This window comes from Nerophis lumbriciformis, linkage group LG02 (assembly GCF_033978685.3).
Source record: "Nerophis lumbriciformis linkage group LG02, RoL_Nlum_v2.1, whole genome shotgun sequence".
Lineage (NCBI taxonomy): Eukaryota > Metazoa > Chordata > Actinopteri > Syngnathiformes > Syngnathidae > Nerophis > Nerophis lumbriciformis.
In genome coordinates, this window is record NC_084549.2 from 75,484,522 (window position 1) to 75,512,500 (window position 27,979).

General features: G+C 45.3%; 2 protein-coding genes across 6 annotated transcripts in view; one reads left to right on the plus strand and one right to left on the minus strand.

The window, feature by feature from the left end:
• The window catches only part of atl2 (atlastin GTPase 2), a 31,565-nt gene extending 19,856 nt beyond the window's left edge, over window positions 1-11,709 (plus strand). Inside the window, exons 13-14 of one of the 3 annotated variants that reach the window (XM_061968848.2) lie at window positions 1,183-1,614; window positions 9,843-11,709. In XM_061968848.2, coding sequence (XP_061824832.2) covers window positions 1,183-1,614; window positions 9,843-9,896 — 486 coding nt within the window. In that variant the 3' untranslated portion in view covers window positions 9,897-11,709. Of the gene's footprint in view, window positions 1-1,182; window positions 1,615-1,835; window positions 2,109-9,842 lie in introns of those variants that run through there. The other 2 variants (XM_061968829.2, XM_072912025.1) reach the window with 2 other exon arrangements.
• A 3,586-nt stretch (window positions 11,710-15,295) lies between these two features.
• The window catches only part of LOC133581356 (equilibrative nucleoside transporter 1-like), a 69,863-nt gene continuing 57,179 nt past the window's right edge, over window positions 15,296-27,979 (minus strand). For 2 of the 3 annotated variants that reach the window (XM_072912026.1, XM_072912028.1), the window contains exons 8-13: window positions 26,524-26,605; window positions 26,380-26,465; window positions 26,175-26,283; window positions 18,956-19,041; window positions 18,478-18,677; window positions 15,296-15,997 (exon numbers count right to left, since the gene is read on the minus strand). In XM_072912026.1, coding sequence (XP_072768127.1) covers window positions 15,886-15,997; window positions 18,478-18,677; window positions 18,956-19,041; window positions 26,175-26,283; window positions 26,380-26,465; window positions 26,524-26,605 — 675 coding nt within the window. In that variant the 3' untranslated portion in view covers window positions 15,296-15,885. The remainder of the gene's footprint in view (window positions 15,998-18,477; window positions 18,678-18,955; window positions 19,042-26,174; window positions 26,284-26,379; window positions 26,466-26,523; window positions 26,606-27,979) is intronic. The other variant, XM_061935339.2, reaches the window with a different exon arrangement.

Here is a 27,979-nt window from a genome sequence, read left to right on the forward strand (position 1 = left end):
GATTAGTCCAAATTCCAAAATGTGATTCATCTGATTTATAAAAAACTAATAGTGATAATAATCATGTGACAGCAAAACAAGCTGTCAAATGTTAGCATAATAGTGGTCACACCATTAGTTACACCTGCCCTGTTTCACCTTTCACAAAGATAATAATGCTCTTTTTTCTTTGACACTGTCATACATCTATATTGTGATTTATATTGCAGCCATAAATTTGGTATGTAAATGACAATAGTACCATTTTAAAACGGGTTAGATAGATACATAGTACTTTATTGATTCCTTCAGGAGAGTTCCCTCAGGAAAATAAAAAAAACAGAAAGGCTCTTAATGTGACTTTTGACGTACACTATGATTGCCAGCAAACTATTATTCATGCACTTGCTAATTTACTGTACTATCTACACTTCTGTTTGAATACTTGACATTAGTTTAGGACTGTGCTACATATAGATGTGTGTATCCTAGTACCAAGTAGTACTAGTCACACCAATGCTGATACTTCCCATTTTTAACGTCATTGCATGATGACATTTTAGACTGGTAATCAAACACAGGATGGTGGCGTAACAATATCAATTCAATATTACAAGTATTAAATATTACAAGTATTTCCTACTATTGGCTCTTTGGTTTTCGTCCTACTGCCCTCCTGTTGTAAATGTTTTTGATTAAGCCACTGAAGAATCGACCATATACTGACACGATACGTATCGATCCACCTACCTTTGTTTATATTCAAGAGCTCTAGCTTGCAGTTAGCATCTCCACCTGTGTAGTGTAGCATGTTTAGCTCGTCCTCCAGTGATAATGATATCTGTAAGAAACTTAGTTTATTTGACACCAGGGAGGAAAGGATTGCTGCCAAAGTGGCTTTACACTGTGCTAGCAAGGATGCTACATTACATTGGTTCGCTTGTGGCTGTCAAATCTAAGATAGAATGTGTCAACAACAACAACATCATGAGGGTTTATGGATGGAAAGAGAAGCTGTCAAATCTAAGATAGAATGTGTCAACAACAACAACAACGTGAGGGTTTATGGATGGAATGAAAAGCTGTCAAATCTAAGATAGAATGTGTCAACAACAAGAACGTGAGGGCTTATGGATGGAATGAGAATCTCTGGTCAGCCACACATATTTATTGGTTGTGGTGTGCTGACATGTTTTGTGTTAGGTGTGTGGCGGCGACCAGCCCTACATGGCCCCTGCTGATCTGGAGCGCTGCCACGAGGAGTTCCGTGAGAACTCTGTGCGCTACTTCCGCTCGGTGAAGAAGATGGGCGGCGAGGAGTTCTGCCAGCGCTACCAGAGCCAGCTGGAGGCGGAGCTGGACGAGGCCTTGGGCAGCTTCTGCAAGCACAACGAGGGCAAGAACATCTTCTACGCCGCCCGCACGCCCGCCACGCTCTTCGCCGTCATGTTAGTGGCCTACGTGGTGTCGGGCGTGACGGGCTTGCTGGGCCTGAGCACGCTGGCGACGCTGGCCAACCTGCTCATGGGCCTGGCACTGATGTCGCTCTGCGTCTGGGCCTACGTCAAGTATTCTGGAGAGTTCCGCGAGGTTGGGACGATTATAGACCTGGTGGCGGAGACGCTGTGGGAACAGGTGAGTGAAGGGCCTTTATTTTGATGCTTAGGAAAGCCTTGTTTCAGGACGTTCCCCCCCACCCGGCCTGCCATCTTCACTTCCTGTCTTTGGTTCTTCCACTTCCTGCCAACCAGTACACTCTTTCTTGACCTATTATTTGTCCAAATCATCCTCCCTGAACCTTCTGGATCTTTCCTCCTCCGCGCTTTAACTCTCCCTCCTCCCGCTCTGCTCCTCAGGTTCTTTCCAAACTTTACCAGCGCGTGGCCAAGGGTGTGCCCTGGCTCTGGCCCGCCGCCCTGCTGGCCAGAGCAACGCCAGGCGTATGGGCTCTGTCCCCTCCCAACAACAACCGCTACCTCCATCAGCGCCACAGAAAGATCCGCTAGACCACCTTGTTGTGTCTTTGTTCCCCTGTAGCGACCACGCCCCATGGCACACTATCACTATCACTGTCTTTGTAGCGACCACGCCCCATGGCACACTATCACTGTCTTTGTAGCGACCACGCCCCATGGCACACTATCACTATCACTGTCTTTGTAGCGACCACGCCCCATGGCACACTATCACTATCACTGTCTTTGTAGCAACCACGCCCCATGGCACACTATCACTATCACTGTCTTTGTAGCGACCACGCCCCATGGCACACTATCACTATCACTGTCTTTGTAGCGACCACGCCCCATGGCACACTATCACTGTCTTTGTAGCGACCACGCCCCATGGCACACTATCACTGTCTTTGTAGCGACCACGCCCCATGGCACACTATCACTGTCTTTGTAGCGACCACGCCCCATGGCACACTATCACTATCACTGTCTTTGTAGCGACCACGCCCCATGGCACACTATCACTATCACTGTCTTTGTAGCAACCACGCCCCATGGCACACTATCACTATCACTGTCTTTGTAGCGACCACGCCCCATGGCACACTATCACTATCACTGTCTTTGTAGCGACCACGCCCCATGGCACACTATCACTGTCTTTGTAGCGACCACGCCCCATGGCACACTATCACTGTCTTCGTAGCGACCACGCCCCATGGCACACTATCACTGTCTTTGTAGCGACCACGCCCCGTGGCACACTATCACTATCACTGTCTTTGTAGCAACCACGCCCCATGGCACACTATCACTGTCTTTGTAGCGACCACGCCCCATGGCACACTATCACTGTCTTTGTAGCGACCACGCCCCATGGCACACTATCACTGTCTTTGTAGCGACCACGCCCCATGGCACACTATCACTATCACTGTCTTTGTAGCGACCACGCCCCATGGCACACTATCACTGTCTTTGTAGCGACCACGCCCCATGGCACACTATCACTATCACTGTCTTTGTAGCGACCACGCCCCATGGCACACTATCACTGTCTTTGTAGCGACCACGCCCCATGGCACACTATCACTGTCTTTGTAGCGACCACGCCCCATGGCACACTATCACTGTCTTCGTAGCGACCACGCCCCATGGCACACTATCACTGTCTTTGTAGCGACCACGCCCCATGGCACACTATCACTGTCTTTGTAGCGACCACGCCCCATGGCACACTATCACTATCACTGTCTTTGTAGCGACCACGCCCCATGGCACACTATCACTGTCTTTGTAGCGACCACGCCCCATGGCACACTATCACTGTCTTCGTAGCGACCACGCCCCATGGCACACTATCACTATCACTGTCTTTGTAGCGACCACGCCCCATGGCACACTATCACTATCACTGTCTTTGTAGCGACCACGCCCCATGGCACACTATCACTATCACTGTCTTTGTAGCGACCACGCCCCATGGCACACTATCACTATCACTGTCTTTGTAGCGACCACGCCCCATGGCACACTATCACTATCACTGTCTTTGTAGCAACCACGCCCCATGGCACACTATCACTGTCTTTGTAGCGACCACGCCCCATGGCACACTATCACTGTCTTTGTAGCGACCACGCCCCATGGCACACTATCACTGTCTTTGTAGCGACCACGCCCCATGGCACACTATCACTGTCTTTGTAGCAACCACGCCCCATGGCACACTATCACTATCACTGTCTTTGTAGCGACCACGCCCCATGGCACACTATCACTATCACTGTCTTTGTAGCGACCACGCCCCATGGCACACTATCACTGTCTTTGTAGCGACCACGCCCCATGGCACACTATCACTGTCTTTGTAGCGACCACGCCCCATGGCACACTATCACTATCACTGTCTTTGTAGCGACCACGCCCCATGGCACACTATCACTGTCTTCGTAGCGACCACGCCCCATGGCACACTATCACTGTCTTTGTAGCGACCACGCCCCATGGCACACTATCACTATCACTGTCTTTGTAGCGACCACGCCCCATGGCACACTATCACTATCACTGTCTTTGTAGCGACCACGCCCCATGGCACACTATCACTGTCTTTGTAGCGACCACGCCCCATGGCACACTATCACTGTCTTTGTAGCGACCACGCCCCATGGCACACTATCACTATCACTGTCTTTGTAGCGACCACGCCCCATGGCACACTATCACTGTCTTCGTAGCGACCACGCCCCATGGCACACTATCACTGTCTTTGTAGCGACCACGCCCCATGGCACACTATCACTATCACTGTCTTTGTAGCGACCACGCCCCATGGCACACTATCACTGTCTTTGTAGCGACCACGCCCCATGGCACACTATCACTGTCTTTGTAGCGACCACGCCCCATGGCACACTATCACTGTCTTTGTAGCGACCACGCCCCATGGCACACTATCACTGTCTTTGTAGCGACCACGCCCCATGGCACACTATCACTATCACTGTCTTTGTAGCGACCACGCCCCATGGCACACTATCACTGTCTTTGTAGCGACCACGCCCCATGGCACACTATCACTATCACTGTCTTTGTAGCGACCACGCCCCATGGCACACTATCACTGTCTTTGTAGCGACCACGCCCCATGGCACACTATCACTGTCTTTGTAGCGACCACGCCCCATGGCACACTATCACTGTCTTTGTAGCGACCACGCCCCATGGCACACTATCACTGTCTTTGTAGCGACCACGCCCCATGGCACACTATCACTATCACTGTCTTTGTAGCGACCACGCCCCATGGCACACTATCACTGTCTTTGTAGCGACCACGCCCCATGGCACACTATCACTATCACTGTCTTTGTAGCGACCACGCCCCATGGCACACTATCACTGTCTTTGTAGCGACCACGCCCCATGGCACACTATCACTGTCTTTGTAGCGACCACGCCCCATGGCACACTATCACTATCACTGTCTTTGTAGCGACCACGCCCCATGGCACACTATCACTGTCTTTGTAGCGACCACGCCCCATGGCACACTATCACTGTCTTCGTAGCGACCACGCCCCATGGCACACTATCACTGTCTTTGTAGCGACCACGCCCCATGGCACACTATCACTATCACTGTCTTTGTAGCGACCACGCCCCATGGCACACTATCACTATCACTGTCTTTGTAGCGACCACGCCCCATGGCACACTATCACTATCACTGTCTTTGTAGCAACCACGCCCCATGGCACACTATCACTGTCTTTGTAGCGACCACGCCCCATGGCACACTATCACTGTCTTTGTAGCGACCACGCCCCATGGCACACTATCACTGTCTTTGTAGCGACCACGCCCCATGGCACACTATCACTGTCTTTGTAGCAACCACGCCCCATGGCACACTATCACTATCACTGTCTTTGTAGCGACCACGCCCCATGGCACACTATCACTATCACTGTCTTTGTAGCGACCACGCCCCATGGCACACTATCACTGTCTTTGTAGCGACCACGCCCCATGGCACACTATCACTGTCTTTGTAGCGACCACGCCCCATGGCACACTATCACTATCACTGTCTTTGTAGCGACCACGCCCCATGGCACACTATCACTGTCTTCGTAGCGACCACGCCCCATGGCACACTATCACTGTCTTTGTAGCGACCACGCCCCATGGCACACTATCACTATCACTGTCTTTGTAGCGACCACGCCCCATGGCACACTATCACTATCACTGTCTTTGTAGCGACCACGCCCCATGGCACACTATCACTGTCTTTGTAGCGACCACGCCCCATGGCACACTATCACTGTCTTTGTAGCGACCACGCCCCATGGCACACTATCACTATCACTGTCTTTGTAGCGACCACGCCCCATGGCACACTATCACTGTCTTCGTAGCGACCACGCCCCATGGCACACTATCACTGTCTTTGTAGCGACCACGCCCCATGGCACACTATCACTATCACTGTCTTTGTAGCGACCACGCCCCATGGCACACTATCACTGTCTTTGTAGCGACCACGCCCCATGGCACACTATCACTGTCTTTGTAGCGACCACGCCCCATGGCACACTATCACTGTCTTTGTAGCGACCACGCCCCATGGCACACTATCACTGTCTTTGTAGCGACCACGCCCCATGGCACACTATCACTATCACTGTCTTTGTAGCGACCACGCCCCATGGCACACTATCACTGTCTTTGTAGCGACCACGCCCCATGGCACACTATCACTATCACTGTCTTTGTAGCGACCACGCCCCATGGCACACTATCACTGTCTTTGTAGCGACCACGCCCCATGGCACACTATCACTGTCTTTGTAGCGACCACGCCCCATGGCACACTATCACTGTCTTTGTAGCGACCACGCCCCATGGCACACTATCACTGTCTTTGTAGCGACCACGCCCCATGGCACACTATCACTATCACTGTCTTTGTAGCGACCACGCCCCATGGCACACTATCACTGTCTTTGTAGCGACCACGCCCCATGGCACACTATCACTATCACTGTCTTTGTAGCGAACACGCCCCATGGCACAATCTTCTTCTCTTTCATGGCCTTGTTCTCTGGGACTCACTGTGGTCCTTTGGACTTTGTCTTTCTTTACAGTCCCCAGCCAAGTCCACACCCTTTTTTTAAGAACACTGGCACTAAAACATGGCTGGCAGTTCCATGCAGAAGCAGCAGGTGGCACTATAATATCAATAACCTTGAGGTAGAAATGTAATAAACTTATATTTGTACAAATAAAATGTAGTACTTAATGTGCAAGTATGATATGCAAGTAAACTAACAGTATGTATATAGATTTTAACAATGTTAAATACAGCTTGTAAGACAAATACAGTATGCATACTTTTAATATATGCAAATATATTTGTAAAGATGTGTTTTATTAAAATCCTTAAAGTGTAAATATAAAACAAATATAGCAAAATATAACACTAAATGATTATAGTACACTATGTAGGTAAAATAGAGTATGATATATTTAAAATACATTAGGCACATGGTTTTTCCAAATTCAGTATGTATGTAAATATGTTACAGTATGCAGGTCAAATGTAGTCTGTAGATATACTTTTTTTTACACATTGTAGGTAAATATATTTGTAAAAATAGGGTAAATGTGTACTTTCCCAGGGGCTGGAACATGGGGATGGGTCAAATCCAGAGGGTCATTTCACCACACCTCGTGTGTCAGTGGTACTTTAACTTTCAACTTTATAGAAAACACTTTGAAAAAAGTGAATAAAACGCATGTCATATTTGTAAAAAAGTAAAGTAAGACTATTTAGATATTTCAAATAGTATGTCCAATACATTCAGTATGTACTGTACATGGGAACAGGAAATATTCCCACCCCTTTAAATGTTTCATTGCAGCCATTTGCTCAAATCTGAAAGCATTTTATTTCTCATGAATGTTCTCTCAGGACCATCTTAACAAAAACTGAACCATCACATGGTCCAAGTATTCAGAACCTTTGCTCAGGACCATCTTAACAAAAACTGAACCATCACATGGTCCAAGTATTCAGAACCTTTGCTCAGGACCATCTTAACAAAAACTGAACCATCAGATGCTCCAAGTATTCAGAACCTTTGCTCAGGACCAACCATGAGTCTTCTTGGGAATGATGCAACACCTGGATTTGGAGAGCCTCTCTCCAGTTCTGTCGGGTTGGATGGTGGACAGCCATCTTCAGGTCAATGCTCATTTGGGTTTAGGTCAGGGCTTTGGCTGGGCCAGTCAAGAATGGTCCCAGAATTGTTTATTTTAGCTGTGTGCCTAAGGTCATTGTCAGCCCAGTCTGAGTCCTGAGCACTCTGGAAGAGGTTTTCTTCCAGGATACTTGACTTCAATTCAAATGTCCCTGCAGCAGAAAAACACCCCCGTATCATGATGCTGCCACCAGCATGATTGTATTGTATTGCAGGGCCTGCTTTCTCCACATATACGTCCTAGAATGAAGTTCAATCTTGGTCTCATCAGACCAGAGACTGGTATTTCTTATAGTCGGGGAGTCCTTGGTGTGTTTTCTGGCAAACTCTGCGGTCTTTCATATTCGTATATTTCATAGAAATCAAATCAAAAGCCCCGCTGCTGTGAAAGTTGACCTTGTGGAACTTTCTCCCATCTCCCTACTGCATCCCTGGAGCTCTTCTTCACCTCTCACCAAAGCTCTTCTCCCACCATTGCTCAGTTTGGCTGGACGGCCAGGTCTAGGAAGAATTGTGCTGGTCCCAAACTTCTTCTATTTAAGGATTATGGAGGCCACTGTGATCTTGCAGAAATGTTTGTAACCTTGACCAGGTCTGTGCCTTGCCACCATTCTGTGTCTGACTTCCTTGGACCTCATGATTGACATGCACTGTCAGCTGTGAGGTCAAGTCTTATTCAACACAGCTGGACTCCAAAGGGAGTTTAGTATGAGCCAAGGATCTGAATACCATGTGACATTTTGTGTCAAGCAACATGGCTGCAATGAAGCTTTCAAAGACTTTGCCTACCCACTGTGGAAATATATTTCATGTATGCACAGTCTGTAAATACACAATGTGTGGAAATATAATTTTAAAAATACGGTAAATGTTTTTTTATTTTAAAATGTCTACTTACAAATTAAATGTTGAAACATTTTTACAAATATAGCTATTTTTTAACACTAGATTTTAAAACTAGTTTTTTGATACCACGTGAAGGACAAATACAATATGACACTTAGGTACATGCTTTTTAGTACATGGAACTAATAGTCTGTAGGTAAATATATTTCATTTTTTTCCACCAGTGTCAAATGTTTTTCAAATATAGGTCATGTTTTTAAATAGGTACTGGAAATAAAGTTGACAAAATAAAATCAAATAAAATAAGACCAAAAATAACATAAATATCAATCAGGTGCCATTTGCTTGGCTTTTGTTGGCCCGCCACATAGAAATAAAGACACGCGTAGGTTTAAAAAGAGCAACTAATGTCATGAGGAAAACCTGAAATAATAACCATGCACATTGCCACTAATAACAAAGATTATTGTTCATTTTTATTACTTCAGTTTGGACAGCAGCTGGTGTAAATAAAAAGAAATATGCAATATTTTGAAAATAATTTACATATTTTTGAAGGTGAAATGATAGCATGTAGTTGTAACTGATTGTATTACAACACATAGATGTAGTACAGTATAACTGATTGTATTACAACACATAGGTGTAGTACAGTATAACTGATTGTATTACAACACATAGATGTAGTACAGTATAACTGATTGTATTACAACACATAGGTGTAGTACAGTATAACTGATTGTTTTACAACACATAGGTGTAGTACAGTATAACTGATTGTATTACAACACATAGATGTAGTACAGTATAACTGATTATATTACAACACATAGATGTAGTACAGTATAACTGATTGTATTACAACACATAGGTGTAGTACAGTATAACTGATTGTTTTACAACACATAGGTGTAGTACAGTATAACTGATTGTATTACAACACATAGCTGCAGTACAGTACGGCATGTGGTTTGGTCTCACTATTTGGCAGAAAGTGTTCCTCGCCTGTGTGTTGCTGCAGGTGGTTCAAGCAAATGTAAATGTGTGGTTTGGTCTCACTATTTGGCAGGAAGTGTTCCTCACCTGTGTGTTGCTGCAGGTGGTCAAGCAAATGTAAATATGTGGTTTGGTCTCACTATTTGGCCGGAAGTGTTCCTCACCTGCAGGTGGTTCAAGCAAATGTAAATATGTGGTTTGGTCTCACTATTTGGCAGGAAGTGTTCCTCACCTGTGTGTTGCTGCAGGTGGTGAAGCAAATGTAAATATGTGGTTTGGTCTCACTATTTGGCAGGAAGTGTTCCTCACCTGGGGGGCTGTGTGTTGCTGCAGGTGGTCAAGCCGCTGAGTGAACATTACGTGGAAGACAAGGTGAGGCAGACGGTGGTCAACTCTCTGAAAGCCAGCCTGACAGAAGGCAGCTCGCAGCAACACGCCAAGTTAAAGACGCACTGACGCACTTCCTGTCAACAACAACAACACCAAAGCTGACCTCCTTCGCTGTGGCCTTTTGCCAAAACCACAACATCATGCCTTCCACTTGTTCACAGCGTTCTTGGTTTAAAAGCACAATCAGGAAGTTAGAATGTGAATTGTTTGGACAGTATTATCAAGAATCACTTGTAAAAATAGGAAGTGTCAATCAAACTGTAACAAGCCGCCATATTTCTTTCATTTTTCAAAGTAGAGTGCTAAATTAAGCGCTAATAACCTTTAATGTCGGACTTAACATCTTCACTACTTAGTTGACTTCTTCATAGAAACACTGACTTTTGACCATTTCATTTAGGTTAAAAATTAGCTTAGCATGAAGGCTAACCATTTTTCATAAAGTTTAGTCCCAAAAGATATTTTTGGCTTCATAAATTATTATAGGTATAAAATTGTTGAAGCGAAAGCAGGCTATTGGCTTAGTGTGGTGGAATTGGTGATCTTTAGGAGCCGTTTAACGCTAGCAGTTGCTAATCAAAACTCATTTGCTCTAGTCTTCAACCCCAAAAAGTTTTATTCTTAACACAAATTTTATGTTACGTGAACACTATTTTTGTGCTTTAATCATCACACTTGTTTGACATCTATAGTACTTAAAGCAACATAGAAATACCTATTGCTGACTTGACAGTTTAGCTTGCTGTTAGTGTGAAGGCTAAACAAAATGATCTTAGCTTAGCTATCTTAGGCTAACGTCCAAATGCCATTTCTCGCTTCAAAAAAAGGTTTATAGGTACAAAATGATGTGTTTAAAAAGAAGACTATGACGTTATGTGGTACAATTGGTGATCTTTAAGTGCTGCCTCACGCTAACGTTTGCTACTTCCAGTCTCCATGCTAATCAAAGCTAATTTCCTAGCCTGTTAACTTTTCACCCCCATAAAAATGTTTCTGTTTTCTAAAAAAGAAATGTCTAACTCAACGAAACAAAGTGAAGACCATTTTCTCCCTTTAGTTGTCGCACATCTTTAACTTCTATAATACAAAGTCTGTATACTTTATAGAAACGCCTTGACAAATTAGCTTAGCTTGAAGGCAATTTTTTTTTTTTTTTTTTTTTTTTTTTTTAAATGACTCATTACGTCTAAAGTTCAGTTCAAATGTCAGTTCTCGCTTCATAAAATGGTTTATAGGTAATTACTTGTTTAAAAGCAGACTATGTGGTAGAATTGGTAAGCTTTAAGTGCTGCCTCAAGCTAGCACTTGCTACTTCCGGTCTCCGTGCTATGAAAGCAAATGAACCCAAGACTCCCAACTAAACACCTTTGAACTTTGTAGCCCCCGAAAAACGGTTTATTCCTTAAAAGTCTGACGTCAACATGAAGACTATTTTCGCCCACTCGTTTGATTCTCAGGAGCTATTAGACTAAGGTTGTGTTGACGTCACTCCGTTTATTCCCTTCTCCGTGACTGCAGGTGGAACTTGGATTTTGAAATAGCCTTTGTATGCATTGTAGAGCCAATCGAGGTTTGTTTGGGGTCAATTGAACAGCGTTGCTGTAGCTAAGTTTCTTTGGAACTGTTCATAGACGCGTCCTGTTTGGGAGGACGATAGAAACGTGATTATCAGGTTGATTTGTGTGGAGTATGCCTGTCCACCTTTTTAAAACATTTGTGGTAATTTATTTTTGAATAAAGCATTTACCTTAAGAATAAAATCATACAAGTCACCTGTTTTGCTTTTGGTCGTCTGTCACATTCAATGAGAACTGGAGTGGACCCAGTGCCACCTACTGGTTGACTTGGAAATTGCAACTGTACAATAGCTTTTAAAGCCTTTGTACTAAATAAACTACAACTAAATGTTTGCAAACCTATTATATGTTGACAAAACAGTCGTAAATAGCCTACAACTATCCATCCATCCATCTTCTTCCGCTTATCCGAGGTCGTGTGGCGGGGGCAGCAGCCTAAGCAGAGAAGCCCAGACTTCCCTCTCCCCACCCACTTGGTCCAGCTCTTCTCAGGGGACCCCGAGGTGTTCCCAGGCCAGCCGGGAGACATAGTCTTCCCAACGTGTCCTGGATCTTCACAGTGGCCTCCTACCAGTCGGACGTGCCCTAAACACCTCTCTAGGGGGGCGTTCGGGTGGCATCCTGACCAGATGCCCAAACCACCTCATCTGGCTCCTCTCCATGTGGAGGAGCAGCTGCTTTACTTTGAGATCCTCCCGGATGGCAGAGCTTCTCACCCTATCTCTAAGGGAGAGCCCCGCCACCCGGCGGAGGAAACTCATTTTGGACGCTTGTACACGTGATCTTGTCCTTTCAGTCATAACCCAAAGCTCATGACCATAGGTGAGGATGGGAACGTAGATTGACCAGTAAATTGAGAGCTTTGCCTTACGACTCAGCTCCTTCACCACAACAGATCGATACAGCGTCCGCATTACTGAATACGCCGCACCGATCCGCCTGTCGATCTCACCATCCACTCTTCCCTCACTCGTGAGCAAGACTCCGAGGTACTTGAACTCCTCCACATGGAGCAAGATCTTCTCCCCAACTTGGAGATGGCACCCTACCCTTTCCTGGGCGAGAACCATGGACTCGAAATTGGAGGTGTTGATTCCCATCCCAGTCACTTCACACTCAGCTGCGAACCGATCCAGTGAGAGCTGAAGATCCTGGCCAGATGAAGCCATCAAGACCACATCATCTGCAAAAAGCAGAGACCTAATCCTGCAGCCACCAAACTGGATCCCCTCAACGCCCTGACTGCGCCTAGAAATTCTGTCCATAAAAGTTATGAACAGAATCGGTGACAAAGGGCAGCCTTGGTGGAGGTCCAACCCTCACTGGAAACGTGTCCGACTTACTGCCGGCAATGCGGACCAAGCTCTGACACTGATCGTACAGAGAGCGGACCGCCACAATCAGACTGATACCCCATAATCTCTGAGCACTCCCCAAAGGACTTTCCGAGGGACACGGTCAAATGCCTTCTCCAATTCCCAAAGCACATGTAGACTGGTTGGGCATACTCCCATGCACCCTCAGGGACCCTGCCGAGAGTATAGAGCTGGTCCACAGTTCCACGACCAGGACGGAAACGACACTGTTCCTTCTGAATCCGAGGTTTGACTATCCGGCGTAGCCACCTCTCCAGTACACCTGAATAGACCTTACCAGGAAGGCTGAGGAGTGTGATCCCACGATTGTTGGAACACACCCTCCGGTTCCCCTTCTTAAAGAGAGGAACCACCACCCCGGTCTTCCAATCCAGAGGTACCGCCCCCGATGTCCACGCGATGCTGCAGAGTCTTGTCAACCAAGACAGCCCCACAGCCTTAAGGAACTCCGGGCGGCTCTCATTCACCCCCAAGGCCTTGCCACCGAGGAGCTTTTTAACTACCTCAGCAACCTCAGCCCCAGAAATAGGAGAGCCCACCACAGATTCCCCAGGGACTGCTTTCTCATAAGAAGACGTGTTGGTGGGATTGAGGAGGTCTTCGAAGTATTCCCTCCACCGATCCACAACATCCGCAGTCGAGGTCAGCAGAACACCATACTTACCATACACGGTGTTGACAGTGCACTGCTTCCCCTTCCTGAGGCGGCGGATGGTGGACCAGAATCGCTTAGAAGCCGTCCGGAAGTCGTTTTCCATGGTTCCCCCGAACTCCTCCCATGCCGAGTTTTTGACTCCGCGACCGCTGAAGCCGCACACCACTTGTCCTGTCGGTACCTGTCCGCTGCCTCCGGAGTCCTATGAGCCAAAAGAACCTGATAGGACTCTTTCTTCAGCTTGACGGCATCCCTCACCGCCGGTGTCCACCAACGGGTTCTAGGATTACCGCCACGACAGGCACCAACTACCTTGCGGCCACAGCTCCAATCAGCCACCTCGACAATAGAGGTGCGGAACATGGTCCAACAATGGTTCAATGTCCAGCACCTCCCTCGTGACATGTTCAAAGTTCTTCCGGAGGTGGGAATTGAAACCCTCTGACAGGAGACTCTGCGAGACATTCCCAGCAGACCCTCACAATGCGCCTGGGCCTGCCAGGTCTGTCCGGCATCATCCCCCACCATCGCAGCCAACTCACCACCAGGTGGTGATCGGTAGAAAGCTCTGCCCCTCTCTTCACCCGAGTGTCCAAAACATGAGGCCGCAAATCCAATGACACAACTATAAAGTCGATCATGGAACTGTGGCTTAGGGTGTCCTGGTGCAAAGTGCACATAGAGACGCCCTTATGTTTGAACATGGTGTTTGTTATGGACAATCTGTGACGAGCACAAAAGGCCAATAACAAAACACCACTCGGGTTCAGATCCGGACGGCCATTCTTTCCAATCACGCCTCTCCAGGTTTCACTGTCGTTACCAACATGAGCGTTGAAGTCCCCCAGTAGGACAAGGGAATCACCCGGGGGAGCACTTTCCATTACTCCCTCGAGTGTATCCAAAAAGGGTGGGTACTCTGAACTGCTGTTTGCTGCGTAAGCACAAACCGTCAGGACCCGTCCCCCCACCCGAAGGCGGAGGAAAGCTACTCTCTCGTCCACTGGGTTGAACTCCAACGTGCAGGCTTTGAGCCGGGGGGGCAACAAGAATTGCTACCCCAGCCTGTCGCCTCTCACTGCATGCAACGCCAGTGTGGAAGAGAGTCCAGCCCCTCTCCAGAGAACTGGTTCCAGAGCCCTTGCTGTGCGTCAAAGTGAGTCCGACTATATCCAGCCGGAACTTCACCTTGCGCACTAGCTCAGGCTCCCCCCCCCCCCCCCCCAGTGAGGTGACATTCCACGTCCCAAGAGCTAGCTTATGTAGCCGAGGATCAGACCGCAAAGTCCCCTGCCTTCGACTGCCGCCCAGCTCACAACGCACCTGACCTATGGCCCCTCTCATGAGTGGTGAGCCCATTGGAGGGGGGACCCACGTTGCCTCTTCGGGCTGTGCCCGGCCGGGCCCCATAGGGACAGGCCCGGCCCGGCCACCAGGCGTGCGCCATCGTGCCCCACTTCCGGGCCTGGCTCAAGAAGGGGGCCCCGGTGACCCGCATCCGGATAAGGGAAATCGATGTCTCGGTTTTTGTAATTCCATAGAAGTCTTCAATGTTTGTAAACTTTTTATATGTTGACCAAACAGTCTTAATTGCCTACAACTAAATGTTTTTAAACCTATTATATGTTGACCAAACAGTCTTAAATAGCCGACAACTAAATGTTTGTAAACCTATATGTTGACAAAACAGTCTGTCTCCAATGAAATGTAAACAGTGGCCGTGCAGCCTCCAGCAGATAGATGGCGCTGTAGCAAAAAGCGGGTCTAGAAGCGCAGACACTTTCAGTGCCGTGTTACCGCAAGTGTCCAGCAGAGGGAGACATTTCCTTCAACATTTATTAGCTGAGAGGAACGTACACAGAATCAGAAATACTTTTGACAATCTTCGAGGGAAATTGACTTCTGAGTAAAACTCGTACCTGAAGCACTCTGAATAGCAAATGGATTACAAACAGGCAAACTAAAAGAGTAAAAGACCTTCTCAATGATATAAAAATAAACTTAGCTGTAGAGTTTTTGTGCAGATATACATAACACTTGAGAAATGGCAGCAACTTCAACAGTTCAGTGACTTGAATAAAAGCATCATGGGCGTAAAAGTAGCATACACATACTTTGTCATATTATGTACATCATTGGGCCTTAATAGTGCTTTGGAAATGTCTGTTGGTGTTAAATATATAAAACGTGTCAACTTTTGAACCCCATGAAAAAAAGTATGAAGAATGTGACATCTTATAAATAGCAAGATGTCAATCATCATGTTGGCTTGCATTCTGTCAGAAAGGTGTTGCCGTGGTAACGATGGTGGAAGGCTGAGTGGTGTCCAGTCTTCACTGGCTAGATGATGGCCCTGAACAGAAAGGAGATGGCAGCCCCCAGTGCCAAGCCCAGCGACAGGAAGAAGGCCATGATGGCGCCCGCCGTCTCCGCCTCGTGTTGTGCGACTTTCCTGCACACAAACAACTTGACGTCTTTCTACAAACATTCATTATGAAGTTTCCTGCACACAAACAACTTGACGTCTTTCTACAAACATTCATTATGAAGTTTCCTGCACACAAACAACTTGACGTCTTTCTACAAACATTCATTATGAAGACAAAAAACATGACAAAGTGGAATAAAAGAGTTGCAATGCAGAATGTGTTGACACAAATAATCATCAATCATCAAATCAATGCTCTTATCAATTCTTGTCACAATTAAGGCTCCAATTACGTGGGACGGCGAGAGGGACAAGCGGTAGAAAATGGATCAATCACCTATTTATAGCTCCAAATACTTCACATCCAGTCTTGCATATTTTGTCTTTCTGCCAAATAAAAGTGTTCTTTGACATGGAAATGTCTACAAATGTAAAATGATAATATCCAAGGATGGATGTGAAGTTGATCTGGAGAAGAGTTGGAAGAGAAACTCCACATCTTCTAATCTTTGCACACAAATAAACCCCATCAAGTTGCAACTGACTCAATAAAACTACATGTTCCTCTGGCTGGACTTGATGATGCCCGTAGTGAACATGCCAGTGTGGAGGTTCCTGCCAGTGAACATGCCAGTGTGGAGGTTCCTGCTAGTGAACATGCCGGTGTGGAGGTTCCTGCCAGTGAACATGCCAGTGTGGAGGTTCCTGCTAGTGAACATGCCAGTGTGGAGGTTCCTGCTAGTGAACATGCCAGTGTGGAAGTTCCTGCTAATGTGGAGGTTCCTGCTAGTGAACATGCCAGTGTGGAGGTTCCTGCTAGTGAACATGTCAGTGTGGAGGTTCCTGCTAGTGAACATGCCAGTGTGGAGGTTCCTGCTAGTGAACATGCCAGTGTGGAGGTTCCTGCTAGTGAACATGCCAGTGTGGAAGTTCCTGCTAATGTGGAGGTTCCTGCTAGTGAACATGCCAGTGTGGAGGTTCCTGCTAGTGAACATGCCAGTGTGGAGGTTCCTGCTAGTGAACATGCCAGTGTGGAGGTTCCTGCCAGTGAACATGCCAGTGTGGAGGTTCCTGCTAGTGAACATGCCAGTGTGGAGGTTCCTGCTAGTGAACATGCCAGTGTGGAAGTTCCTGCTAATGTGGAGGTTCCTGCTAGTGAACATGCCAGTGTGGAGGTTCCTGCTAGTGAACATGTCAGTGTGGAGGTTCCTGCTAGTGAACATGCCAGTGTGGAGGTTCCTGCTAGTGAACATGCCAGTGTGGAGGTTCCTGCTAGTGAACATGCCAGTGTGGAAGTTCCTGCTAATGTGGAGGTTCCTGCTAGTGAACATGCCAGTGTGGAGGTTCCTGCTAGTGAACATGCCAGTGTGGAGGTTCCTGCTAGTGAACATGCCAGTGTGGAGGTTCCTGCCAGTGAACATGCCAGTGTGGAGGTTCCTGCTAGTGAACATGCCAGTGTGGAGGTTCCTGCTAGTGAACATGCCAGTGTGGAAGTTCCTGCTAATGTGGAGGTTCCTGCTAGTGAACATGCCAGTGTGGAGGTTCCTGCTAGTGAACATGCCAGTGTGGAGGTTCCTGCTAGTGAACATGCCAGTGTGGAAGTTCCTGCTAGTGAACATGCCAGTGTTGAGGTTCCTGCTAGTAAACATGCCAGTGTGGAGGTTCCTGCTAGTGAACATGCCAGTGTGGAGGTTCCTGCTAATGTGGAGGTTCCTGCTAGTGAACATGCCAGTGCGGAGGTTCCTGCTAGTGAACATGCCAGTGTGGAGGTTCCTGCTAGTGAACATGCCAGTGTGGAGGTTCCTGCTAATGTGGAGGTTCCTGCTAGTGAACATGCCAGTGTGGAGGTTCCTGCTAGTGAACATGCCAGTGTGGAGGTTCCTGCTAGTGAACATGCCAGTGTGGAGGTTCCTGCTAATGTGGAGGTTCCTGCTAGTGAACATGCCAGTGTGGAGGTTCCTGCTAATGTGGAGGTTCCTGCTAGTGAACATGCCAGTGTGGAGGTTCCTGCTAGTGAACATGCCAGTGTGGAGGTTCCTGCTAGTGAACATGCCAGTGTGGAGGTTCCTGCTAATGTGGAGGTTCCTGCTAGTGAACATGCCAGTGTGGAGGTTCCTGCTAATGTGGAGGTTCCTGCTAGTGAACATGCCAGTGTGGAGGTTCCTGCTAATGTGGAGGTTCCTGCTAGTGAACATGCCAGTGTGGAGGTTCCTGCTAATGTGGAGGTTCCTGCTAGTGAACATGCCAGTGTGGAGGTTCCTGCTAGTGAACATGCCAGTGTGGAGGTTCCTGCTAATGTGGAGGTTCCTGCTAGTGAACATGCCAGTGTGGAGGTTCCTGCTAGTGAACATGTCAGTGTGGAGGTTCCTGCTAATGTGGAGGTTCCTGCTAGTGAACATGCCAGTGTGGAGGTTCCTGCTAATGTGGAGGTTCCTGCTAGTGAACATGCCAGTGTGGAGGTTCCTGCTAGTGAACATGTCAGTGTGGAGGTTCCTGGTGCTTACTTGGGTCCGAAGCACATGCAGAGGGAGGCCAGGTAGCCGTTGGAGAAGGCGAAGAGGACGATGAAGATGATGTACCAAGCGTCGTGAGCAAACAGCACGGGCAGGAAGTGGCGAGGATGAACGTTACACAGCATGAAGAGCGGCACAAACACCACCCGCACGACCACCAGGGTGGGCAGCCACTTGCTGTCCTTGTTGGGCTGCAACACACACACACACACACACACACACACACACGCACGCACAGTAAGGCAGACATGAGTAGTGTTGGTGTGTAGAACTGACTGACACACACACACACACACACACACACACACACACACACACACACACACACACACACACACACACACACACACACACACACACACACACACACACACACACACACACACACACACACACACACACACACACACACACACACACACACACACACACACACACACACACACACACACACACACACACAACTGACCCACATGACCAAGGCGGTCAGACTCCTGCCAGCCCAGTCCATCAGATTGAAGAGCAGGAAACAGGAAACAGGTATGAAGTAGGTGTCTGCAAGCAGAGCAACACACTGACATCACTTCCTGTTCCTGCTGGAGCGCTTGTGTACATCTAATACTATTTACTACAATACATATGTAGACTGTGTACATCTAATACTATTTACTACAATACATATGTGGACTGTGTACATCTAATACTATTTACTACAATACATATGTGGACTGTGTACATCTAATACTATTTACTACAATACATATGTAGACTGTGTACATCTAATACTATTTACTACAATACATATGTGGACTGTGTACATCTAATACTATTTACTACAATACATATGTAGACTGTGTACATCTAATACTATTTACTACAGTACACACATATGTAGACTGTGTACATCTAATACTATTTACTACAGTACACACATGTAGACTGTGTATGTCTGGTACAATTTACTTAGACTTAGACTTCCTTTTTATTGTCATTCAAATGTGAACTTTACAGCACAGATAAGAAGGAAATGTCGTTACATAAGCTCATGGTAGTGCAGGATAAAAAAGCAATAAGGTGCGTATATAAATAAATAAATATATATAAAATAAAAATATATATATATAAAATAAATAAATATATATAAATAGATTACTGTACAGGTTTATGGATGTATGTTATATTGTCTTTTTTATTCCAGGGGATCATTTAATTTAATTATGATGCATTCAAGAGTCTTACGGCCTGAGGGAAGAAGCTGTTACAGAACCTGGAGGTTCTGTTTCGGAGGCTGCGGAACCTCTTTCTAGAGTCCAGCAGTGAAAACAGTCCTTGGTGGGGGTGGGAGGAGTCTTTGCAGATTTTCTGAGCCCTGGTCAGGCAGCGGCTTTTTGCCATCTCCTGGATAGGAGGAAGAGGAGTCCTGATGATCTTTTCCGCCGTCCCCACCACTCTCTGGAGAGACTTTCAGTCTGAAGCATTGCAGGCTCCAGTCCAGACAGAGATGCTGTTGGTCAGCAGGCTCTCTATAGTGCCTCTGTAGAATGTGCTGAGAGAGCTGTGCTCTTTTCATCCCACGCAAAAAGTGCATGCGCTGCTGAGCTCTTTTTACAAGAGCTCCGGTGTGTAGGGACCAGGTTATATTGTCAGTTATCTGCACCCCCAGGAACTTGGTGCTGCTTACTATCTCCACCGCTGTGCCGTTGATGAAGAGTGGAGCGTGGCTGGACTGGTGCTTCCTGAAGTCAACCATGATCTCCTTGGTCTTGTTGACATTCAGGACCAGGTTGTTGGTTCTGCACCAGTCAACCAGATGTTTCACCTCCTCCCTGTAGTCCATGTGGTTGTTGTCACGGATGAGGCCCACTACTGTCGTGTACTTCACAATGTGGTTAGTAGTGGACCTGGCGCAGCAGTCATGAGTCATCAACGTGAAGAGCAGTGGACTCAGGACGCAGCCCTGGGGGGAGCCGGTGCTCAGGGAGATGGCACTGGAGGTGTTGTTGCCCACTCTCACAGATTGGGGTCTGTCTGTGAGGAAGTCAAGCAGCCAGTTGCAAAGGGAGGTACTGAATCCAAGGGGGGCCAGTTTGCTCACCGAGTGCTGCGGGATGATGGTGTTGAATGCTGAGCTGAAGTCCAGGAACAACATCCGCACGTGTGTGTCCTTTCCTTCCAGATGTTCTAAGCTCAGGTGGAGTGCAGAGGAGATGGCGTCCTCTGTGGAGCGGTTAGGGCGATAAGCAAACTGGTATGGGTCGAATGTGAGGGGAAGTCTGGAGTCTTTACCAGCCTCTCGAAGCACTTCATTATGATGGGGGTGAGTGCAACGGGGCGGTAATCATTGAGGGAGGAGATTGGCACTGGAATGATTGTGGCCGTCCTAAAACATGATGGTACCACAGCCTGGGTCAGCGAGATGTTGAAGATGTCTGTGAGAACCCCAGCCAGCTGGTCTGCACATCCCTTAAGCACCTTGCCCGGAATGTCATCAGGTCCCGGTGCTTTCCGGGGGTTCACTCTCCTCAGGGTTTTACAGACATCCGCTATATCCAGGTTGAGCGGCTGCTCATCAGGGCAAGGGATGGATTTTCCCGCCGGAGTGGTGTTAAGTGCCTCAAACCTTGCAAAGTAGTTGTTAAGGTCATCTAGGAAGCTCATACTGTTGTCACAGGGTCAGGGGGCAGCTTTATTATCTGTGATGACCTGTATGCCCTGTCACATTCGTCTAGTGTTTGTAGGGTTCTCCAAGAAGTCCTGCACTTTCTGACTGTGAGCACGCTATGCAACCTTAATGGCACGGTTCAGGTTAGCTCTGGCTGATTTTAATGCCACCATGTCGCCAGACTTGAAAGCCTTGTTCCGAGCCTTCAGCATTGAACGTACCTCACTGTTCATCCAGGGTTTCTCGTTGGCCCGTGTGGGGATGTTCTTGATAACACTAACATGCTCCACGCACTTCCGAATGTAGTACACACAAATGTAGACTGTGTATGTCTGGTACTATTTACTACAGTACACAAATATGTAGACTGTGTACGTCTGGTACTATTTACTACAGTACACACATATGTAGACTGTGTACGTCTGGTACTATTTACTACAGTACACACACATGTAGACTGTGTACGTCTGGTACTATTTACTACAGTACACACACATGTAGACTGTGTATGTCTGGTACTATTTACTACAGTACACACACATGTAGACTGTGTACGTCTGGTATTATTTACTACAGTACACACACATATGTAGACTGTGTATGTCTGGTACTATTTACTACAGTACACACATATGTAGACTGTGTACGTCTGGTACTATTTACTACAGTACACACACATGTAGACTGTGTATGTCTGGTACTATTTACTACAGTACACACACATGTAGACTGTGTACGTCTGGTATTATTTACTACAGTACACACACATATGTAGACTGTGTATGTCTGGTACTATTTACTACAGTACACACATATGTAGACTGTGTATGTCTGGTACTATTTATTACAGTACACACACATGTAGACTGTGTATGTCTGGTACTATTTACTACAGTACACACATATGTAGATTGTGTATGTCTGGTACTATTTACTACAGTACACACACATATGTAGAATGTGTGTGTCTGGTACTATTTACTACAGTACACACATATGTAGACTGTATGTCTGGTACTATTTACTACAGTACACACATATGTAGAATGTGTGTGTCTGGTACTATTTACTACAGTACACACATATGTAGACTGTGTATATCTGGTACTATTTACTACAGTACACACATATGTAGACTGTGTATGTCTGGCAGAGGTGGGACCAAGTCATTGTTTTGCAAGTCACAAGTAAGTGTCAAGTCTTTGCCCTCAAGTCTCAAGTCAAGTCCCAAGTCCTGCATTTTGAGTTTCGAGTCCTTCAAGTCCTTTTAACCACAGACTAATATATTTACACAGATTGTGTATGCTTTTCAAACGCTGTATTTATTTATTAAAACAAGTGCATTTGAATTTGCAGGAAAATAAAATAGTGCTGACATTGCACTTCATAATAGCACTATTAACCAGTCATTTTAAACATTTAACTCATTCTTTTACAGAATAAATACATTTGAAAAAACAAGTGCAACTGTACTTATTTGCACAAAAGTGTTACTATTGTATTTCCATGGCAAATTGCATTGTAACTAGTTCCACAGCAGTTTCTATCCTGTTCTTACCTCATCTCATTGATCTCATCTCATACTGTATGTGTGTTGATGTGTGTGTGTACACATGAAAAACATAAATACATGAACATAACAATGAACAGAGTTGTACGTTTTAGATGTCAGGGCCCTATGCAATATGTACACATATTCGTAATATAGTATACATTTTAACTGACTATGTTTGTCTTTTTGTAGGTGGCTAAAATACGCGGTGCTGCTGACCGCCGTCTAACGTTACGTTACTGTGTGTGATACATTGACTAACTTAACGTTATGTGTAGGTACCTCATGCAACACTGCTTAAAAAAAAATCACTTGACAAAAAGTATGAATAAGGTAGTGAACTGCAGTGGACAAAACAGATTTTTAAGAACAGATTATTATTATTATATATTATAACAGAATATATATACTGTACCGGTATATATATATATATATATATATCGGTACAGTAACCTATTTATTTATTTATATATGCACCTTATTGCTTTTTTTATCCTGCACTACCATGAGCTAATGCAACGAAATTTCGTTCTTATCTGTACTGTAAAGTTCAAATTTGAATGACAATAAAAAGGAAGTCTAAGTCTAAGTCTAAGTCTAAGATTGCTGTGTTTGCAATGACGTTATAACCATAGACATGTTATAAGTAGACGCAGCATTTGGCTGCTGTGACGCGAGCAATTGGGCCGCCATCTTGAAGTGGTGATGAGGAGCCGGCGAGCAGCCTGAACTGACAGTTGACAGGTAGAAAACAAAGATGCTAAACTGACAGTTGACAGGTAGAAAACAAAGATGCTAAACTGACAGTTGACAGGTAGAAAACAAAGATGCTAAACTGACAGTTGACAAGTAGAAAACAAAGATGCTAAACTGACAGTTGACAGGTAGAAAACAAAGATGCTAAACTGACAGTTGACAGGTAGAAAACAAAGATGCTAAACTGACAGTTGACAGGTAGAAAACAAAGATGCTAAACTGACAGTTGACAGGTAGAAAACAAAGATGCTAAACTGACAGTTGACAGGTAGAAAACAAAGATGCTAAACTGACAGTTGACAGGTAGAAAACAAAGATGCTAAACTGACAGTTGACAGGTAGAAAACAAAGATGCTAAACTGACAGTTGACAGGTAGAAAACAAAGATGCTAAACTGACAGTTGACAGGTAGAAAACAAAGATGGTGTTCAGCGTTTTCCTGCTCAAATGAGCGGACTGTTGAAAATAGGAATCGGGGGATTACTTTTCACAAGAAAGATTTAACATTAACGTACTATTTGTTGTATTTTGTGAAAATAATATTACCACAGAGTTGAGAAGGAGCAAAGATCTTCAATATTTTTATGTGAAAATCACAAAGAAATCTTCTGGGGGAGAATGACGCCTCTACAGGGGTTTGCTTTACAAACTTTCAGCCCCACCTAAAACAAAATTCACCAGCCGCCACTGATTATGATGCATTCTCAGTTTAGGCTATGTACCGTATTTTTTGTACTATAAGTCGCAGTTTTTTTCATAGTTTGGCCGGGGGTGCGACTTATACTCAGGAGAGACTTGTGTGTGAAATGATGAACACATTAGCGTAAAATATCAAATAATATTATTGATCTCATTCACGTAAGAGACTAGACGTATAAGATTTCATGGGATTTAGCGATTAGGAGTGACAGATTGTATAGCATGTTCTATATGTTATAGTTATTTAAATGACTCTTACCATGTTACGTTAACATACCAGGCACGTTCTCAGTTGGTTATTTATGCCTCCTATAACGTACACTTATTCAGCCTGTTGTTCACTATTCTTTATTTTAAATTGCCTTTCAAAAGTCTATTCTTGCTGTTGGCTTTTATCAAATACATTTCCCCAAAAAATGCAACTTATACTCTAGTGCGACTTATGTTTTTTTCCTTCTTTATTATGCATTTTCGGCCGGTGCGATTTATACTCCGAAAAATACGGTAGGTTATATATACATGCTACATAAACAATGTATAAATACATTAGATATCTATATATCTTATAGACTGTATCTCTGTTGCTGCAGCAGCAGAGAGTTTATGACACTTTGTATTGATATTTTCTATTACATTCTTCCCTTAATGATCTTGTTTACACTGATTGTTTTATATGTATTTTTGATGTATGTCGCTTTGGATAAAAGTGTCTGCCAAATACTTCAACATAAACACCTGAAAGTCTTCATATCAGCTAAAACCACCAATCTGTTTCACTGGATTCAAAATAAAACCAAATAATGTCTTACCCAACAATGTTAGTATTTGAATATTGTTACTTGAAGACTTATTCCTGGTTACAATTATACTGTTAAAGTATTGCCTCATACCGTATTTTTCTGAGTATAAATCGCACCGGCTGAAAATGCATAATAAAGAAGGAAAAAAACATATATAAGTCACACTGGAGTGAAAGGCGCATTTTTTGGGGAAATGTATTTGATAAAAGCCAACACCTAGAATAGACATTTGAAAGGCAATTTAAAATAAAGAATAGTGAACAACAGGCTGAATAAGTGTACGTTATATGAGGCATAAATAACCAACTGGTATGTTAACGTAACATATTATGGTAAGAGTCATTCAAATAACTATAACATATAGAACATGCTATACAATCTGTCACTCCTAATCGCTAAATCCCATGAAATCTTATACGTCTAGTCTCTTACGTGAATGACATCAATAATATTATTTGATATTTTACGCTAATGTGTTCATCATTTCACACATAAATCGCTCCTGAGTATAAATCGCACCCCCAAACTTTGAAAAAAAACAGCGATTTATAGTCCGAAAAATACGGTAGTAGTCTGGAATTTTAGTTGTTGTGGATTACATGAGACTACGTAGTCTGGAATCTTAGTTGTTGTGGATTACATGAGACTACGTAGTCTGGAATCTTAGTTGTTGTGGATTACATGAGACTACGTAGTATAGAATCTTTGTTGTGGATTACATGAGACTACGTAGTCTGGAATTTTAGCTGTTGTGGATTACATGGGACTACATAGTCTGGAATTCTAGCTGTTGTGGATTACATGAGACTATGTAGTCTAGAATTTTAGCTGTTGTGGATTACATGAGACTATGTAGTCTGGAATCTTAGTTGTGGATTACATGAGACTACATAGTCTGGAACCTTAGTTGTTGTGGATTACATGAGTCTCCGTAGTCTGGAATCTTAGCTGTTGTGGATTACATGAGACTACATAGTCTGGAACCTTAGTTGTTGTGGATTACATGAGACTACATAGTCTGGAATCTTTGCTGTTGTGGATTACATGAGACTATGTAGTCTGGAAGCAGTTCATCTGAGTTGAAGTGACATCTCAGAAAGAAACTTGATTGGTTCTGATCATGTCCTCACCAAGTATTTGTATTTTATGGATAAAGCAGAACTTCCCGTTTCGGAGAACTTCAGCAGGGTGTGGTTGATGGACTGGTTTAACCACTCACCCCATCCTCCTCCGTTGGCCACCGTCGACTTGACATCGACGGTCACGGCCGGGAACATTCCGATGGTGATGGTGAAGATGAAGCACACAGACAGAGCCGTGACCCAGATCTTCAGGAAGAGGAGGTTCATGGTCATGTGACTGCTGTCATGTCCTTCAACTACCAAAATGCTACAGTGTTGGGATTCAATTATTTGCTTTTGTACCTTCTTGAAGATTCTCGGCACAGACACAGAAGATTTGCTGTCGTCCGCCATCAGACTGGCCACCGCTTGCCTCTCGTCCTGACTCTCTGAGGGACACCAACATGATGACATTCACCTGACAAAGACCACTAAACATAGATCTACCTTTTTTGAGAAGATCCATCTTGTTGTCCTCGTCCCCAGATGGTCTGGATCTGCTGCTCTCCATGCAGTACTGGAAGAACTCCTGGTAGGAGTACAATAATGATTGTTCTTTTCTAAGTGCTTTACAGTGATCATCATTCATGGTGCTGGTAAGTCATTCATGGTGGTGGTAAGTCATTCATGGTGGTGGTAAGCTACATTTGGAGCCACAGCTGCTCTGGGTAGGCAACATTCCCAGGAGTAGGAGTGGCACATGTCCGCAGGGACTAGGATGGCAGAAGTTGGATTCATAGCAGGAAACCTCAAGTTCCTGCTCGACTGTTCTACCATCTGAGCCACGCCGTCCAACGCACCGCCCCATAAACCAAGAGATGAGGATGCACGCTTCCGGCAAGAACGCGAATCACGATTATTTGGCTAAGAATAAGGCCCCGCCCCTTAGGTCTAAGTGGCCCAGACTGTAGTGTCCGCCCTGAGATGGGTAGGTTGTGAGTTCAAACCCCGGCCGAGTCATACCAAAGACTATAAAAATGGGACCCATTACCTCCCTGCTTGGCACTCAGCATCAAGGGTTGGAATTGGGGGTTAAATCACCAAAAATGATTCCCGGGCGCGGCACCGCTGGTGCCCACTGCTCCCCTCACCTCCCAGGGGGTGAACAAGGGGATGGGTCAAATGCAGAGGACACATTTCACCACACCTAGTGTGTTTGTGACAATCATTGGGACTTTAACTTAAAACTTTGAGGACTTGTAGTGTTTTCTTGCCATACAAAAACAGCAAGCAGTCATCCAAAATGACTCCACGGCGCTGAATGACAATCTTTTGGGTGTGGGACTCTCACCATTACCACCAGGCAGGGTACCGTTTACATTTGTACACCAGATCATTACCACCAGGGAGGGTACTGTTTACATTTGTACACCAGATCATTACCACCAGGGAGGGTACTGTTTACATTTGTACACCAGATCATTACCACCAGGCAGGGTACTGTTTACATTTGTACAAATACTAGCACCAGCTCAGTGACTTGTGTGGATGATGCGTTCATGTGTCAATGACTTGTGTGGATGATGCGTTCATGTGTCAATGACTTGTGTGGATGATGCGTTCATGTGTCAATGACTTGTGTGGATGATGCGTTCATGTGTCAAAGACTTGTGTGGATGATGCATTCATGTGTCAATGACTTGTGTGGATGATGCGTTCATGTGTCAATGACTTGTGTGGATGATGCATTCATGTGTCAATGACTTGTGTGGATGTTACATTCATGTGTCAATGACTTGTGTGGATGTTACATTATAATACAAAGTAGTGTATTGTTGTAACTTATATCTGTCAGTAGACACATTATGGAAGATAAAAACTACAACATGGATGATGGTGAGAAGATGCTGTCAAAGTGGAGGCACATAAATAAGAGCGCCCACAAGATGGCACACCCTAAAGA